This window comes from Lithobates pipiens, unplaced genomic scaffold (genome assembly GCF_037356315.1).
Source record: "Lithobates pipiens isolate NorthernLeopardFrog02 unplaced genomic scaffold, aLitPip1_a1.2 Scaffold_23, whole genome shotgun sequence".
In the NCBI taxonomy this organism is placed as follows: Eukaryota; Metazoa; Chordata; class Amphibia; order Anura; family Ranidae; genus Lithobates; species Lithobates pipiens.
Genome location: NW_027507785.1, coordinates 58225388 through 58240460, shown reverse-complemented (window position 1 = coordinate 58240460; position 15073 = coordinate 58225388). Strand labels below are relative to the sequence as shown.

The 15073-nt window shown below is 47.5% G+C and overlaps 1 protein-coding gene across 1 annotated transcript in view; it reads right to left on the bottom strand.

The window, feature by feature from the left end:
• Nucleotides 1–15073, bottom strand: part of LOC143927561 (solute carrier family 26 member 6-like) — a 90979-nt gene that overhangs the window by 42140 nt on the left and 33766 nt on the right. The window contains exons 2-3 of the mRNA XM_077451695.1: nt 14319–14537; nt 410–549 (exon numbers count right to left, since the gene is read on the bottom strand). Coding sequence (XP_077307821.1) covers nt 410–549; nt 14319–14461 — 283 coding nt within the window. The 5' untranslated portion in view covers nt 14462–14537. The remainder of the gene's footprint in view (nt 1–409; nt 550–14318; nt 14538–15073) is intronic.

Sequence of the window (15073 nt, the reverse complement as noted above, 5' to 3'; positions counted from 1 at the left end):
AGGTGCCGAACACGGACAAGGGGCAGGGGAGGTGCCGAATACGGACAAGGGGCAGGGGAGGTGCCGAACACGGACAAGGGGCAGGGGAGGTGCCGAACACGGACAAGGGGCAGGGGAGGTGCCGAACACGGACAAGAGGCAGGGGAGGTGCCGAACACGGACAAGGGGCAGGGGAGGTGCCGAACACGGACAAGGGGCAGGGGAGGTGCCGAACACGGACAAGGGGCAGGGGAGGTGCCGAACACGGACAAGGGGCAGGGGAGGTGCCGAACACAGACAAGATTTTGTTCCACTTTTGGTGGTCGGGGGCTAAGTTCTCCTCATTTTAGGGCTCTTGTGCAGATGGAAAAACCAAAATGTATACCTGTTGAAATATATCATGTATTGTGTTGATAACTGGAAAATATACCTTGTGGAAGTTGCAGGATCCCCACACTGACCCCAGACACAATGTCCCCCAGGAGCCATTCCTTGATGGGATAGTGCGGCAGCCATTGCAGAACTGGGAGGAACTGAAACAACAAGGCCTTTGCTGCTGACCTAGAACATCTGCAGAACAGAGGACAATCATGACAAGATGCTGGGAAAATAGTCTCACTCCTGACACTTCTTTTAGTAAAACGGTGGCAATCATTAATGCTAAATGCAGAAAAAAAAATAATCCAATCAGATTTAATTAAAGCTGAACTCCAGGTATGATCTTTATTGCATAGTTATGTTGGTGCAGGTTGGCACAATTTAAAGCGGAAGTAAACCCATCGATCTAACAATCTGAAAAAACAGTTACATTCCCGGCATGCCGGAAATGCTAACTGTCACATTGGTTGTACTCTCAACCAAACTGTCAAACTATCCAATGGCTGGTGTCATAACTGATCACATGTGTAGCTTCATGGCAGTTAAAGATTAAACGGAGGACAAGATGGCAGCTTCCTTGGCTGAAAACGAAACGAGGGTTTACTTCCACTTTGAGTAAAGTTATTTCATATTTGAGGTTCCATTGCAGAAGACGACAATCGCTGTAGTAGTTGGTGCTACTACAGTGATAGTACAGGCATTCTCTGATTGGACGAGGTGATGAATGTGACATCACCACCCCTTCTTCTCCACCTCATCCAGAGACAACCTGAAAAAAAATGCAAGGTGTTTTATAAATGGTAGCGGTGCCGAGCTAGCAATCCCCTGTGGTCATGGTGCTGGACGACTATGGTCATTACTGTAGTAGCTCCAACTACAACTACTACAGTGATTTTCAGCTTTCACCGCGGTCCTTAAGGTATGAGATAAGCATACTTAAAGCATTTGTTATCCCAACACTTCATATGTGTCTGCTGTACCATGTACTTGTATGAGAAAGTATCCTGTTTGCCCTGTATTGCTTCCTTTGTGTGAAATCCTTGGTGTTCATGCATTCCTATTAAAAACTGACCATACTAAGTAGGAGAGCACACCGTAGTCAGTTCTCTAGCTATGCTGGGAACTCCGTTTGCTGCCACCAATGAACAGACTTGCCCTGACATGCCGCCGCCGCCCCCCCCCATCTGCACAGCCATTCACTCGCAAGATTAGTGTGCTGCTGCTTCCCCTCCCCCTGCTCTTTTGCAGCTGAGAGCAGAAGGAATGTGATCACTTATAAAAAAAAAAAAAAAAGGGAAAAAAAAATCTCCATACAAAAATGTTTGCCTTTCATTTCTATTTTAAATTGAATGGGTTGTTTTACAAGGTGATTGCTTACAGTTATTTTAACCACTTAAGGACATACATTTACTGTGGCATGCCGGTCCTTAACCACTTCCCGCTCGGCCTATAGCAGAATGACCGCCGGGCTGTGGTTCAGTTATCCTGACTGGGCGTCATGTGACATCCTGCAGGTTAACATCCGCCTCGCGCCCGTAGGGACGAGCATCGCGGGGATCAGTGGTGCGGTGTGTCAGTCTGACGGAGGCTCTTTACCACGTGGTATCCAATCACAGCTGATCAGGATGCAAACAGGAAGAGCCGTTGATCGACTTTTCCTCACTCGCATCTGACAGATGTGAGTAGAGGAGAGCCGATCAGCTGGTTGCCTGACGGGGGGGGGGTCTCTGCTGATTGTTTATCAGCACAGCCCCCCTTGGATCCAGCCCAGGACCACCATCATGCCACCCAGGATGGCCATCCACACTGGATCACCAGGTATGCCCCCCTTAGACCACCAGGGAAATGCAAATCTGTGCACAGGCAGCTGCCAATCAGTGCCCACTCACAATGCCTACCACTGCCACCAGGGATGCCTACCAGTGCTGTGCATCAGTGCCAAGTATCTATGCCCAGCAGTGCTGCCTATCAGTGCCACCCATAAGTACCCATTTTTTCAGCGTATCAGTGTCGCCTTTTGGTGCCCAGCAGTGTGCTCTCATTGGTGCTGCCTTATGCCTGAAGGAGAAAACATACTTATTTACAAAATTTTATAAAAACAGAAACAAAACCTTTTATTTATTTTTGCTGCTGAAAATTGGCTTGGGCAGGAAGGCGGGTAAGCGCAAAATCCCCTACCTGTACGTTATTCTCGTTGTCTGCGCCGCCCTTCCACTGTGATTGTACACAGAGAGCCAATCAGAGTGTTCAGCACCCCTTGTGTGATTGGTAGGAGAGACAGAACGAGAGAGACAGAATGAGAGAGAGAGAGACAGAATGAGAGAGAGACAGAATGAGAGAGAGACAGAACGAGAGAGAGACAGAACGAGACAGACAGAGAGAGAGAGATCCCTCTTCCTCCAGTCAGTCCATCCCATATGCAGTGGGACCGTTAACCCTTTGATTACCGCTGATGTTAACCCCTTTCCTGCCAGTGTCATTCATACAGTGCATTTTTTTTTCTTTTTTTTTAAGCACTGACCATTCTATTGGTGTCACTGGTCCCCAAAAAGTGTCACTTAGTGTCAGATTTGCCTGCCTTAATGCCGCAGTTCTGCTAAAAATTGGTGATCGCCGCTTATACTAGTAAAATCAATAAAAAAAATAAAAAAAAATGAAAAGTCCAGAAATCTATACCATAGTTTGCAGACGCTATAACTTTTGTGCAAACCAATTTTGGGATTTTTCTTACCAAATATATGTAGCAGAATACAAATTGGCCTAAATTGATTAAGAAATTTTTTTTTTTATTTTTTTTTTTATTGGGTATGCCTTATAGCAGAAAGTAATATTTTTTTCACAACTGTCGGTCTTTTTATGTTTATAGCGCAAAAAATAAAAACCGCAGGAGGTGATCAAATACCACCAAAAGAAAGCTCTATTTGTGAGCAAAAAAGGACGTCAATTTTATTTAGGTACAGCATTGCACCACCGCGCAATTGTCAGAGCAACACAGTGCTGAATCGTAAAAAATGGCCTGGTCATGAAGGGAGGCGGGGTAAAACCTTCCGGAGCTGAAATGGTTACTTGTGCCAAGATGGCCCAATGCCAGTATGCAATAGACTTAATTCCTGGAGTTCAGCTTTAATTAATTATTCAATTTATATCAAAATAGATGATTGGTTGATGTTTACTGTAGATAGTTTCCAGCTATTCTATACTTTAAATGAATAAGCTTGTGTTTGCAGGCCACAGCCATTATTTTGGGGGGGGGGGGGGTCAATAAACTTCAACTTTAATAAAAGAAAAAAAAAAATTATTAGAAAAGGGCACTATAGGCATTTTTTTCCCTTAATTACAATAAGAGATTTTCTTTTCAAAAATTTTATTGGTAACAAGTACATTACATAAAGAATGCGACATGGTTTGGCTGTATGTGTACGCTGACCTGGGGGGTCCTCAGCGCACACATACAGCCAAACTGCTGAAAAAGATTTGTTATGCGCTTCTCTCTCCCCAAGGAGTTTAAAAGGTTCACCGCGGTGCAGAACAAGAAAGCCATTGAAAGGCTGCAGCAATTCCTAACCTGGAGCTGCCTCTTTGTCCGGCGGCTGCGATCAATAACTGGATCAAAGAGCAGAATCCAGAAACATCAGTGCAGCATTGGATAAAGGATGCAAGGGTCTGTCGGGAGTTCAGAAACTCATCTGGGATCGCTTAAGGGGAACAGCAACCTGGATATCCACTTAATCACATTCTGCTTGTGGTGACCCTCTGTAACGGGGGGGTCGCTTGGAGTTGGTAAGGAGCCAATTTATTTGTCTGGTGATGGGAAAGAGCACATTACGCTTCTGGAGAGAAAATTTTAATCTGTGTGTTTCAAATCCAGTTATTCACATGAAGATTTTACACTGGTGATTGACTAATTATATGGACACTTTGCACCGATAACTAGTTATATAATTATATGGACGCTATATAGAGTTGATCATTTTTTATTACTACATTTGTTTTTCATCTTATGCATTTCTAAATTTTGATGTGCATTCAATTCTAGGTGCATTTCTTGTTTTGAGTTATTTTTCTATATGTTTTTTTTTCAATTACATTAATAACACTTAATCGTATTTCACTTGAGAAAATCAATTTTGCACACTGATGCATATATGTTTATAAGCATCATCTGTTGAGGTGATTTTAAATGCACAACATTTGACTTTATTCTTTTGTTTAGTATATACATATATTCCATTCACTTTGGGATTTTGAGGGTAGCGCAGTTCTTCCTTTTTTTTTCCCCAAACATCAATGGAGTTAAGGGGCAGCCTTGTCTAGTTCCCCTTTGTATCGGGAAGCACTTGGAGCGAAACCCCGAGTACCTCACAAAGGCCAGAGGGTTAGTGTATAGGGCTTTGATCCATTGGAGAAAATGGGGGCCAAAGCCCCAGCGCTCCAGTATAAAGTGTAGATATGACCAGGAAACAGTATCAAACGTTTTCTTAATATCAAGCGACAAGAGGTGCATAGGCACTCTGCGCGTTCTAGCTATATGTTGAAGTAGGATGACCCTACGTATGTTGTCACTGGCTTGGCGCTTAGGGATGAACCCCACTTGGTCTTTGTGGATTAATTTACCAATAATTGGGTCGAGTCGTAATGCTAATATTTTGGCAAAAATTTTAACGTCTACGTTAAGTAGCGAAATAGGTCTAAAGTTGGACCAAAGGGTATCGTCAGTGTTAAGTTTAGGTATCATTGAGGTCATGGCCGTCAACGTGTCCCTGCCAAAGGTTTGCTGATGTAGGAGAGCGTTAAAGGTATTAACAAGTAGAGGGGCTAAAACAAATTTCTTATAATGGGTACTAGGGAGGCTGTCTGGACCAGGGCGTTTATTAGGTTTAAGGGTTTTTATGGCCGCCAGAACCTCCTCAACCGTGATCGGACTCTCCAAAGAGGTCTTGTTTGATTCAGACATCTTAGGTATTGACAGATCATGGAACAAAGACTCCGCATGGTGCAGCTGAAACTGAGTCTTAGACTCGTACAAAGTCGCAAGTCTCTTGCGGAACTCAAGGAGCACCCTCTCAGGGTTACTCGTGTGGATACCGCAAGCCACTTTAAGTCTGATGGGCTTATGGATACGATCTGGTCGGCTGAGGCGCAGGGCCATAAATGTGTCGGGTTTGTTAGCTTTTTTTTTTTTTTTGCAAATCTGTTTATTGGAATTTCAGACAGTGAACAAGTAACCAAAAGCAAAACAAGACAGACAAAAACAAAAACAAAAACACATACATTGGTCACGATTAGTGTTACAGGCGTGACGTGTAGAGAGTTGCAATATAAGACAGTGCATTACATAAAAAAACATGTCGGAGAATTCAAGGCATCTCACCGGCCACAAAGAGCCGACTCCATGTGCAGTAGGATGACTCAGGACTAAACCATGCTACTCAGATATACAACATTTCCACTAGTGCATATTCCTATTCATTTACAAACGAAAATGCGTTAAGTAGGCTATGGGTCTGAGGCCGTGGAGGCATCCGCCAGCCAGCTGGACCAGACCTTGTCATATTTTTGCGGGCAACCTCTATTAACATAGCAGTCCTTGTAGAGAGGCAGGCTGTCGTTCACCAATTTTTTCCACAGGGAGAGAGGGGGAGGAGTGGGCTTACGCCAGCTGAGCGCAATGGCCTTGCGGGCATAGAAGAGAAGTAGCCCAGCTAGGGTGCGCCGCGCCACAGTGGGAATTAGCTGATCTAGCAGGCCCAGTATGCAAGTTTCTATAGAGAGTGGGAGCGATATGGAGGTGACCTGTGTAATGACCCCTAGTATCTCCTTCCAATAGTCAACAATGGCTGGGCAGGTCCAAAAAATATGAATGAAGTCCCCCGGTATTGTCCCACAACGCCAACATCCCGGCGGGGAGGCGGGGTTCATTTTGTGCAGTCTGTAGGGGGTGAAATATGCTCGGTGGGCCATCTTAAACTGTATCAGCCGATCTCTCAGGGAGACCAGGGATCTGAAGGGGAAGTCCCACATGTCATCCCAATCATCGTTATCAAAGGTGGGAATGTCTCGCATCCACTTATCTCTAAGTTTCCCCAAAGTAGGGAGGGAGGTCATTATCAAATGGGAGTAAAGTGTTGAGGTGGGCTTAGTGTCACAACTGGACTTGAGGAGGCCCTCCAATGCGGATTGGACAACCTGGGGGGGAGAGCTGGAGAACTGGCACCTGAAGGCATGGGAGAGTTGTAGATACCTAAAAAAATAACTCTGCGGGACGTTGAATTCAGAAATCAACTTGGGGAGTGGAGCCAGCGATTGGTCAGAAATCACCTGGTCTACTGTTCTAATATTGAATTTAGTCCAAGCATGGGGTTCAGGCAGTTTGTAAAACTGCTCCAGGGTGGGGTTACGCCACAAGGGGGCAGCTGGAGAAAGTGCATTGGTAGGGTATTTTTCGATTTTAAGTCCTACCCCCCATGCACGCAACGTGGTGCGCATGGAGGGGGTCAGCGGGTACGGGGCCTTCGGGCCACGATAGAGTAAAAATTTCAATGCCTCCAGCGACCCCAACACCGCCGCTTCAACCAAGGTGGCAGGGTTTGTCTTATCAGGAGTGAGCCACCAAGCTGCTGTAACCAGCTGGGTGGCTAGAAAATATTTGTACAGGTCAGGGCACGCCAGTCCTCCCTGGGAGGATGGACGCGTAATTGTTGACCATCCATACCTGGGGGACTGGTTTCCCCAGATGAAGGAGGCAAACAGACTATGCAGACGGGAGAAAAAGGATTTGGGAATCCAATGTGGAGATTGGCGAAGTAGGTAGATAAATTTCGGTAGGATTTTCATTTTTATCAGGTTTATCCGCCCTAGCAATGATAGGGGTAGTGACTCCCATGCCTTCAGACGCAGCCGTGTCTCATGAACCACTGGGGATAGATTTAGGGGTACGAAGTCCGAAGCCTGTCTCGAGACCACAACCCCAAGGTACCTGAAGGTCTCCACCCACTGTAGGGGTAAATCAGGGGGGGCAGTGTCGCGAGCCGCTGGGTCTATGGGGAACAGAAGCGACTTCGACCAGTTAACCCTAAGGCCCGTGATCGTGGAGAATGAATCAAGAATTTGTAATGCCCCTCTGAGTGAGGAGTCCGCATCGTTAAGGAAGAGAAGGAGGTCGTCCGCATACAGGGCGACCCTCTCCTCCAGCCAGCCAACACGCAGGCCCCTGACATGCAGGGAGGTACGTAAGGCCTCCGCCAGGGGCTCCATTGCAATGGCGAATAGGGCCGGAGAAAGAGGGCAGCCCTGTCTCGTGCCCCTGGACAAAGGGAAGGACCGCGAAATACTCCCCCCCAACTTAATGGCCGACGTGGGGTGTCTATAGAGCGTCTGAAGCCACTTAATAAATACCAAGGGGAACCCCATTCTGCGGAGGACCTCCCACAGAAAAGGCCACTCTACAGTGTCGAAGGCCTTCTCTATGTCTAGGGAGGCCACCACCCTGGAACCCTCAGTAAGGTGCTGAGCATGGATGTTAGTAAACAGGCGTCGTAAGTTGATGTCAGTGGCTCTATTAGCCATAAAACCAGTCTGGTCCGTCTCTATCACAGACGGCAGTAGGGGCTGTAGTCTCGTAGTGAGCAATTTGGTAAGAATTTTGAAGTCCGCATTTAGGAGGGCGATAGGCCTATATGAGGCACATAACGTGGGGTCCTTAGGGGGCTTGTGGATTAGTATAATGTGTGCATGGCTCATGGAGGTGGGAAGGGTGCCCTCCGCCAGACAGTGAGTATAGAGCTGGGCCAGCTGGGGGGCAAGTAGGTCCCCGTGGGTTTTGTAGAACTCCATAGGGAGGCCATCTGGACCCGGGGATTTCCCTGCGGGAAAGGAGCAAATGGCCCTCCGTACCTCCTCCGGGGTAATGGGCCTTACCAAATTTTCTCTCTCTGTGTCCGAGAGCCAGCCGAGTGCCAGGGGGTCCAGCCAAGGCGCCAGGTCCTGTGGCCTAAGATCCGAGGGCAGTACGGAGGTATAAAGGGAACTATAGTATTGCCTAAAAGTGTCTAATATGTCTGGAAGAGAGGAGACCGATTCACCTGAGGGGGACACCACACTAGGTATCACCGTCAGGGGCAGGTCATGTTGAGCTAACATTGCCAGGAGACGACCGTTCCGGTCCCCCTGTTCAAAAAACCTCTGCTTGTTGCGGTAAAGATCCAGTCTGGCAAGTTCTGTGAGGTGGAGGTGTAGTTCTCGTTTCGTCGCACTAAGGGCCTCGAAACTAGAGTCAGTGGGGTCAGCTGCATAGGCCTCAGCCTGGGTATCTACCTTGCTCTGTAATTCAGTCGTGGTGGTGGCTTGTTCTCTACGGATCCCAGCTATGGAGGAGATATAATGACCTCTACTGAAGGCCTTGAATGCGTCCCAAGTAACCTCTGGGGAGGAGGACCCTGCATTAATTTGCCAGTATTCGGTAAGGTGGGGCGGGATAGTGTTTACCAAATCGGCATGGGAGAGCCAGTGGGTTCCCAGGCGCCAAAGGGCCGAGGTTCGGGAAGTGGGGGAACGGACATTAAGGAGGAGAGGGCAGTGGTCCGACAGCCCGCTGGGCAGGTATGTGGCGTCTAACACGTCCGAAAGCATGGCTGGATTGGCAAAAGCTAAGTCGATGCGTGAGGACGTCTTATAGGTGGTGGAAAAGCATGAGTAGGCCCTAGTCGAGGGGTGTTTCCACCTCCAGGCCTCCGTCACTCCCATGGCTTGTGCCCAAATGGATAGGTCAGGGGAGCAGTGTTTGGGGGGGACCGGTCTGTCTAAGTCTGGGGCTAGAATGGCATTAAAATCACCCATAAGTAACAGCCTAGCGGGGCAGTACGGGGTAACCTTTTCCAGGATCGTGTATAAGGTGGATGCTGAAAAGGGAGGAGGCAAGTATACATTTACCACTATATATCTCGTTCCCCAAACTGTGAAAACCACTATCACGTATTTACCCTGAGGATCGGTGTGGATCTGCTCCACTGCACATGGAAGGGATTTGCTAATCAACACCGAGACCCCCCTGGCATAGGTAGAGTAGGAGGCATGAAAGGCTCTCTGGATCCATGGCTTCTTCAGTGCCAACAGCTTGCTGCCCACAAGGTGCGTCTCCTGAAGCAGCACCACATGGGGGGAGTGCAATTTCAGATATTTAAAGAGAACTGCCCTTTTAAATTTAGAATTGAGCCCCCGGACATTCCAAGATAGGATGTTAAAAGAGGACATGTCACGCGTGGCCATCAGAAGGTGTCACTATTATGTCAAGGAGACATACCTGAGCGTCAACTTCATGCACCAAGAGCCGCCTAGACCCAGAGAGCCCATCGTAGGAAGAATCGTGACCAGACAATAACCATACAAACAAAAAAGTAAACACATTAACAAAAAGCAAACATACCCTTGGTGACCGCGAGGGGTCAACCCTGCCCATAGCTGATGGCATCCCTGGAAACTGGGGAGCGATCAGATTGGGCCTATACCCAAAAAATAACAATAACAATTTAACCCCTTAAACTGTGCACGGTAGCAGTCCAATGCCGTGCGTAAGAACGTGTAGAAACCCTCCAGGGGGCAGTCCTCTGCAGGTCAGCAACAACTCTTCGTGCCACCCAAGTGCCACAAGGGGAGAAGGGTTTGTTAGCTTTAGTGTAGATGGTGTGGTTGGATCGGTGCAATGTTTTCTCAGCTGACTCGGCCAATAAAAAGTCTAGTTCCAATTTTTCAAGGGTCGTCATATTAGAGTCAGTGAGGGAGGCTTGAAATTGAAGGAATTGTAGATAAGCTGTTTCTAGAGAGTTTAGTTTCTGTTGCTTATCTCTCTTAAGATGGGTGGCGACAGATATACATTTGCCCCTGATGACAGGCTTGTGTGCCTCCCAAAGGAGGACCGGGGAAACATCGGGGGAGGAGTTAAAATGTAAGTAGGGACTCGTTCATGCACCAAATTCTATCTTTGGGCTGGGGAATTAGTGAGGAGATGGTCGCGATTACTGCACAGTGATCCGACCAGGTGATTGGACAGATCACAGACTGGAGCACAATCGGGGAGGAGGCTACTGGTATAAAGATATGGTCAATCCTTGAAAAGGAATCATGAGGGTATGAGTAAAATGTAAAGTTTTTCTTAGCTGGGTTACATTCCCTCCAGGTGTCAATGAGGGAAGCTTTCTGGAGTTGTTTGCGGAATTGGATCGATAGGCTTTGGTGTTCAGCTGAGTAGGGAGACTTATCTAGGTGGGGGAGAAGTGTGAGGTTAGAATCACCACACAGTGTGCCCTTGCAGTGCAGTTTGATAACTTGCAGGAGGTGAGAGAAGAAGGGGTTTGGGTTGGTGTTGGGGCATAGTAGGACACAAGTGTAACGTCTACATCTTGCAACTGGCCCACCAGGACAAGGTATCGGCCCACCGGGTCTCTCAATTCCATTGTGGGAGTGAAGGAGAGTGTGTGGTGAAAAGCCAGCTTAGAGGTTGCTGAGGCAGTAAAAACCTGGGGATAGCGCAAACTAAAGTATTTAGGGGTGTGCTTAATTGAGAAGTGTGTTTCCTGGAGGGCAATGATGCCGGCTTTTAGAGTGGCAAAGTTTTGGAAAGCCTTAACCCTTTTATTGGGGGAATTTAGTCCCTTGACATTGAGGGAGAGTATGTTTATGGGAGCCATGGGAGAGAGGGGTTGGGGAGGTTATAGGAAAATGTGTGGGCCACAGGGGCGGACCGGCCAGAAGAGAGAAGGAAGAGACTAGAGAAGAAAGCAAGGTGAGAGAATAGGAGGGAGGCGGGGTGTACAGCGTGTTAGGCAAGACATGTACACGTGTGTGGAGGGAGGGTAGGACAAAACGCCCAACAAGGAGGCGCACAGACTCCACGATCCTAAGAGATCGGGGAGTGGGTGCACACTGGGGGGGGAGCAGTGACTACTCCCCGACGCCAACGGGAGAGGCAATAAAGGGTATAGTAACAAACTCAAGTAACTGTAAATAACACACAAGAGAAAAATATACAGATTTACAGATAATCAACATAAAAATCTATAGTTATCAGCACTATAAAATCAATAGGGATGGGGGGGATGGAAAGGAGTAGGGAGAATAAGGGAGAGGGATAAGAAAAAAATCAGGGAGGAGGGGAGTCAGGGGAAGGAAGGGTAAAAAAACGGGGGAGGTGGGGGATGGTAGGGGGGGTAAAAAGGACAATAAGCAGGCTCAGAGGACCCAGGCACATCATATCTGCAGTGTTCTTGTACAAGCAGGGTAAAAAAGAGAATAAAAAAAAAAATGGGGGGGGGAGTTGAGGAGTCATATTCTTATGGGAACATTCAGGATAACTTTACTAATTTGTCTCTACGGTGTGGATGGTGCCCTGTTGGGGGGGGGGGGGGGGGGGGGACAAGACAACAGGGTAAATACAGAATGTCTGTGTGCCGTTCGGGCCTTTAGTTGCAATGGGAGCATCAAACTTAAGGTAGGGTAACACAGTACATACCAGGTAGTGGTCCCCCAAGTCACAGTCTAAGGAGTCAGCAGGGTTGAGGCGAATGGGCTCCTCAAGGTAACTGGAGACCGGACCCACTGGGAAGGGGGACCCAAAAACTTAAGAAAAACTTGCGGCAGCAAGGCTCAGAGGATCAGCGAGAAGGGCGAGATTTTGGAGTGGAGAGATGGCCGAGCTGGAGTCCCCTTCCGGATAGATGAGGGCCTTGATCTGGAGTGATTCGGCGTGGCTGAGTACAGGTGTGAAGCAGTACAGGCAGGGGTACAAGGGAGTGTGGAGTCCGAAAGGTGATCCGGAGTTGCGAGGCGGAGTGTCTCCAAAAGGCGCTGCAGTGATTCTGGGGTAGAGCAGGAATGCAGTTGGCCTTGATATGAGAATTGCAAGGCAAACGGAAAACGCCAAGTGTATTTAATCTGGTGATGAAGGAGGACTTGCAGTTGTGGCTTCATAGCTATGCGTTTCGCAATGGTGAGGGGAGCTAGATCAGAAAAAAGTTGGTATGGGTGCCCCTGGAACACTAGTGCTTCCTTGTTGCGGGCGGCTGCAAGAAGCTGTTCTTTAGTACGAAAGAATTGCAGTTTCACTATGATATCCCGCGGTAGCCCATCATTCTGGCAGCGTGTGAGGGCCCTGTGAATTCGATCGAACTCCAAGCGCTCTATGGGTATCGAAGGGGACAGTTCCTGGAATAGAGCTGTGGTGAACGATTGGACATCGTCAATCACTTCTTCAGGGATTCCCCGGAGCCTTAGGTTCGATCTGCGGGAGCGGTTCTCTGCGTCTTCCAGGCGCGAGAGCAAAGTGGCATTCTCCTCCCGGAGCCTGGCGTGTTCTTGTGCATGATCTTGCAAGGTTAGCTCTATGTCGTCTACCCTGGCCTCAAGGTCGGTGGTGCGCTGGCCTATCTCGCGGATTTCCCGCGAAAGCCTGCTAGTAATCTGATCGGAGGTTGTTTTCAGGGCCTTCTGAAGCATAAGTTCCATATGGTGGAGGAAGGCTGTGTGATCCATACCTGAGAGCAGTAATACAGGAGGGCTTCCAACACGAAAATCTGAGTCCACATCCTCCTCATCAGCATTCAGCTGGTCCAGTACAGCGGGACATGCGGCCAGTTCCTTAGACAGGGCCTTCGCCGCCATCTTAGAGGAGGCACGGGCTAGGGCTTCCTTGATCGGCTTAGCCTTGTGTTTGCCTCGGTGACCCGTCAGCACCATCCAGGTAGGCGCTGGGGTACTTGTGGAGGTAGTACGTGCGAGAGGAAGTCTCGTTAGTGGCCCGGACAGCTATACGGAACCCGAATTGGCGGCGGGGAGTGTGGAGCTCTAGCAGGGAACGTCCACCATGATAGGCTTCGCGCATGCGCCCCCAAAATTAGAGATTTTATACAGAGAGCACTAGGGTTGTGTGCTTTTTTTTCCCTGCATATATTGCTGTAATTGGAGATCCATTCAGCCATCCATCCACTAAGGTGATTGGGAAGCAGAGAAGATGCGGAAGGAGTAGCCGTTTTAGCTTCATCCCCAGAAAGGGAAAACTGCATGGTGTGACCTACTGGTAAAGCAGAGGTCATGTCACTAAGATAAGAGGTCATTCGGTATAGGTGGTGGATTCAATCAATTTTTTTTACATTTCACAATGGTGGTTTTAGAGGATTGAAGCTGAATTCTACATACCGCTTTCTCATATATTGTGCAAATTTTTTGGACACTTATTGGACTAAAAAAAATATATATTTTTTACATATAACATTTTTGGAGCTATTGTGTATGAGAATATATAATATATATATATGTGTGTGTGTGTGTGTGTGTAATATTTTTTGTATGCACATTGGATTTTGTTTAGATATTAAGGATGTTTTTGTATATTGATATTAGGTCATCATGTTGTATTTTTATATCTTTATTTTTTGCTCTTAGTTAGGTGTTGGCTAGCAACTCATTCAGCCCAGATTGTATTGGTATTTATAGCATTGGATTGCGCTGATTTATCATTGGCATATAATTATATGGGGGTCACCAGAGTAGTAGAATAAGGAGGCTGGCACAATTGTACATTTCAGGCCACAGAAGTAGGGGGCAGCATTAGTACCAATCAGACTTTGCTACATGTACATAGAACATGTTAACAGGATAGAGATGACTTCAGCAGCTACTGCTTCCATTGGCAAGCAAAAACAGCCCCTATACGGTATATAAAATTTCAGTGTATTTAGTTGCTTGCCTAGAGTTCAGCTTCAATTGTAGCGGACAGGCTACGCTAGACACGTACATCAAGAGTAAGTAGGCATACTCATTTTAACTCATGCGCCCGCAGTTCACAAAAATGTTCCTCATCAAGGACGACATTTATTATGTGTCCCATTGCTTAGGATGTGGCCAGGCTGCTCTTGCAGCCATAATCCATGTTCACCACCCCTTGTTCCACGCACTGCACTTTATTCACCTACCTTATTTTGTGCTTGGCTGCACTGATGATGGACTTTAAGGTCCTGTTTGGGCCAGGCTGACTTCTTCCCAATTCTTGTTCGTAAAAGACTGGCCGTTCAATTCTATATCTCACATCACGGTAGACAGGATCCTTGCGCTGCATGTCTAATCCTTATGTGAAGGCACCGAGGATATAATACTCTTCCCAGAAGTTTGTTTTAGGTGCATTCAAGAGGAAACTGCCAAAATACACAGGATTATTCTCAACGGTATGCAAGTAAACAATGAAATTCTTGTACTTTGGTATATAAATGTACAATTGGAGCACTTTGCATTGTGCTCCAAATTGTACAAAACAAATCACCCCATTGTCACTCTCACCCGACATGAACCTTTCCCCACACTCACCAAAACTTGCCCCTTATGACACAGTGTGAAGTGGTTTCACTTTAAACATCTTCCTATCAGAGGCAAAACTAGAACCTTCGGGGCCCCAGTGCAAAAAAAAAAAAAAAAAAAAACATGAAGGGCCCTCCTGACCCCCTCCCTCCCCCTTCCATCTGAGCCCGGGCTTTCAGTTCTGAGAGGGCGTCCATGGATCCATGGACATCCTTCCAGAACCCTGCCTTTCACATGTCCCCTGGGGGCATGCATCCAGTGCGCTCTGTGACTGCTGTGTCCTTCGGATCATGGTAAAGGGCCAATTACAGTGGCCCTTTACCATGTGATCAGCTGATCACATGTAAACAAACTTGCCGGTTAGCGGCAGTCCTTT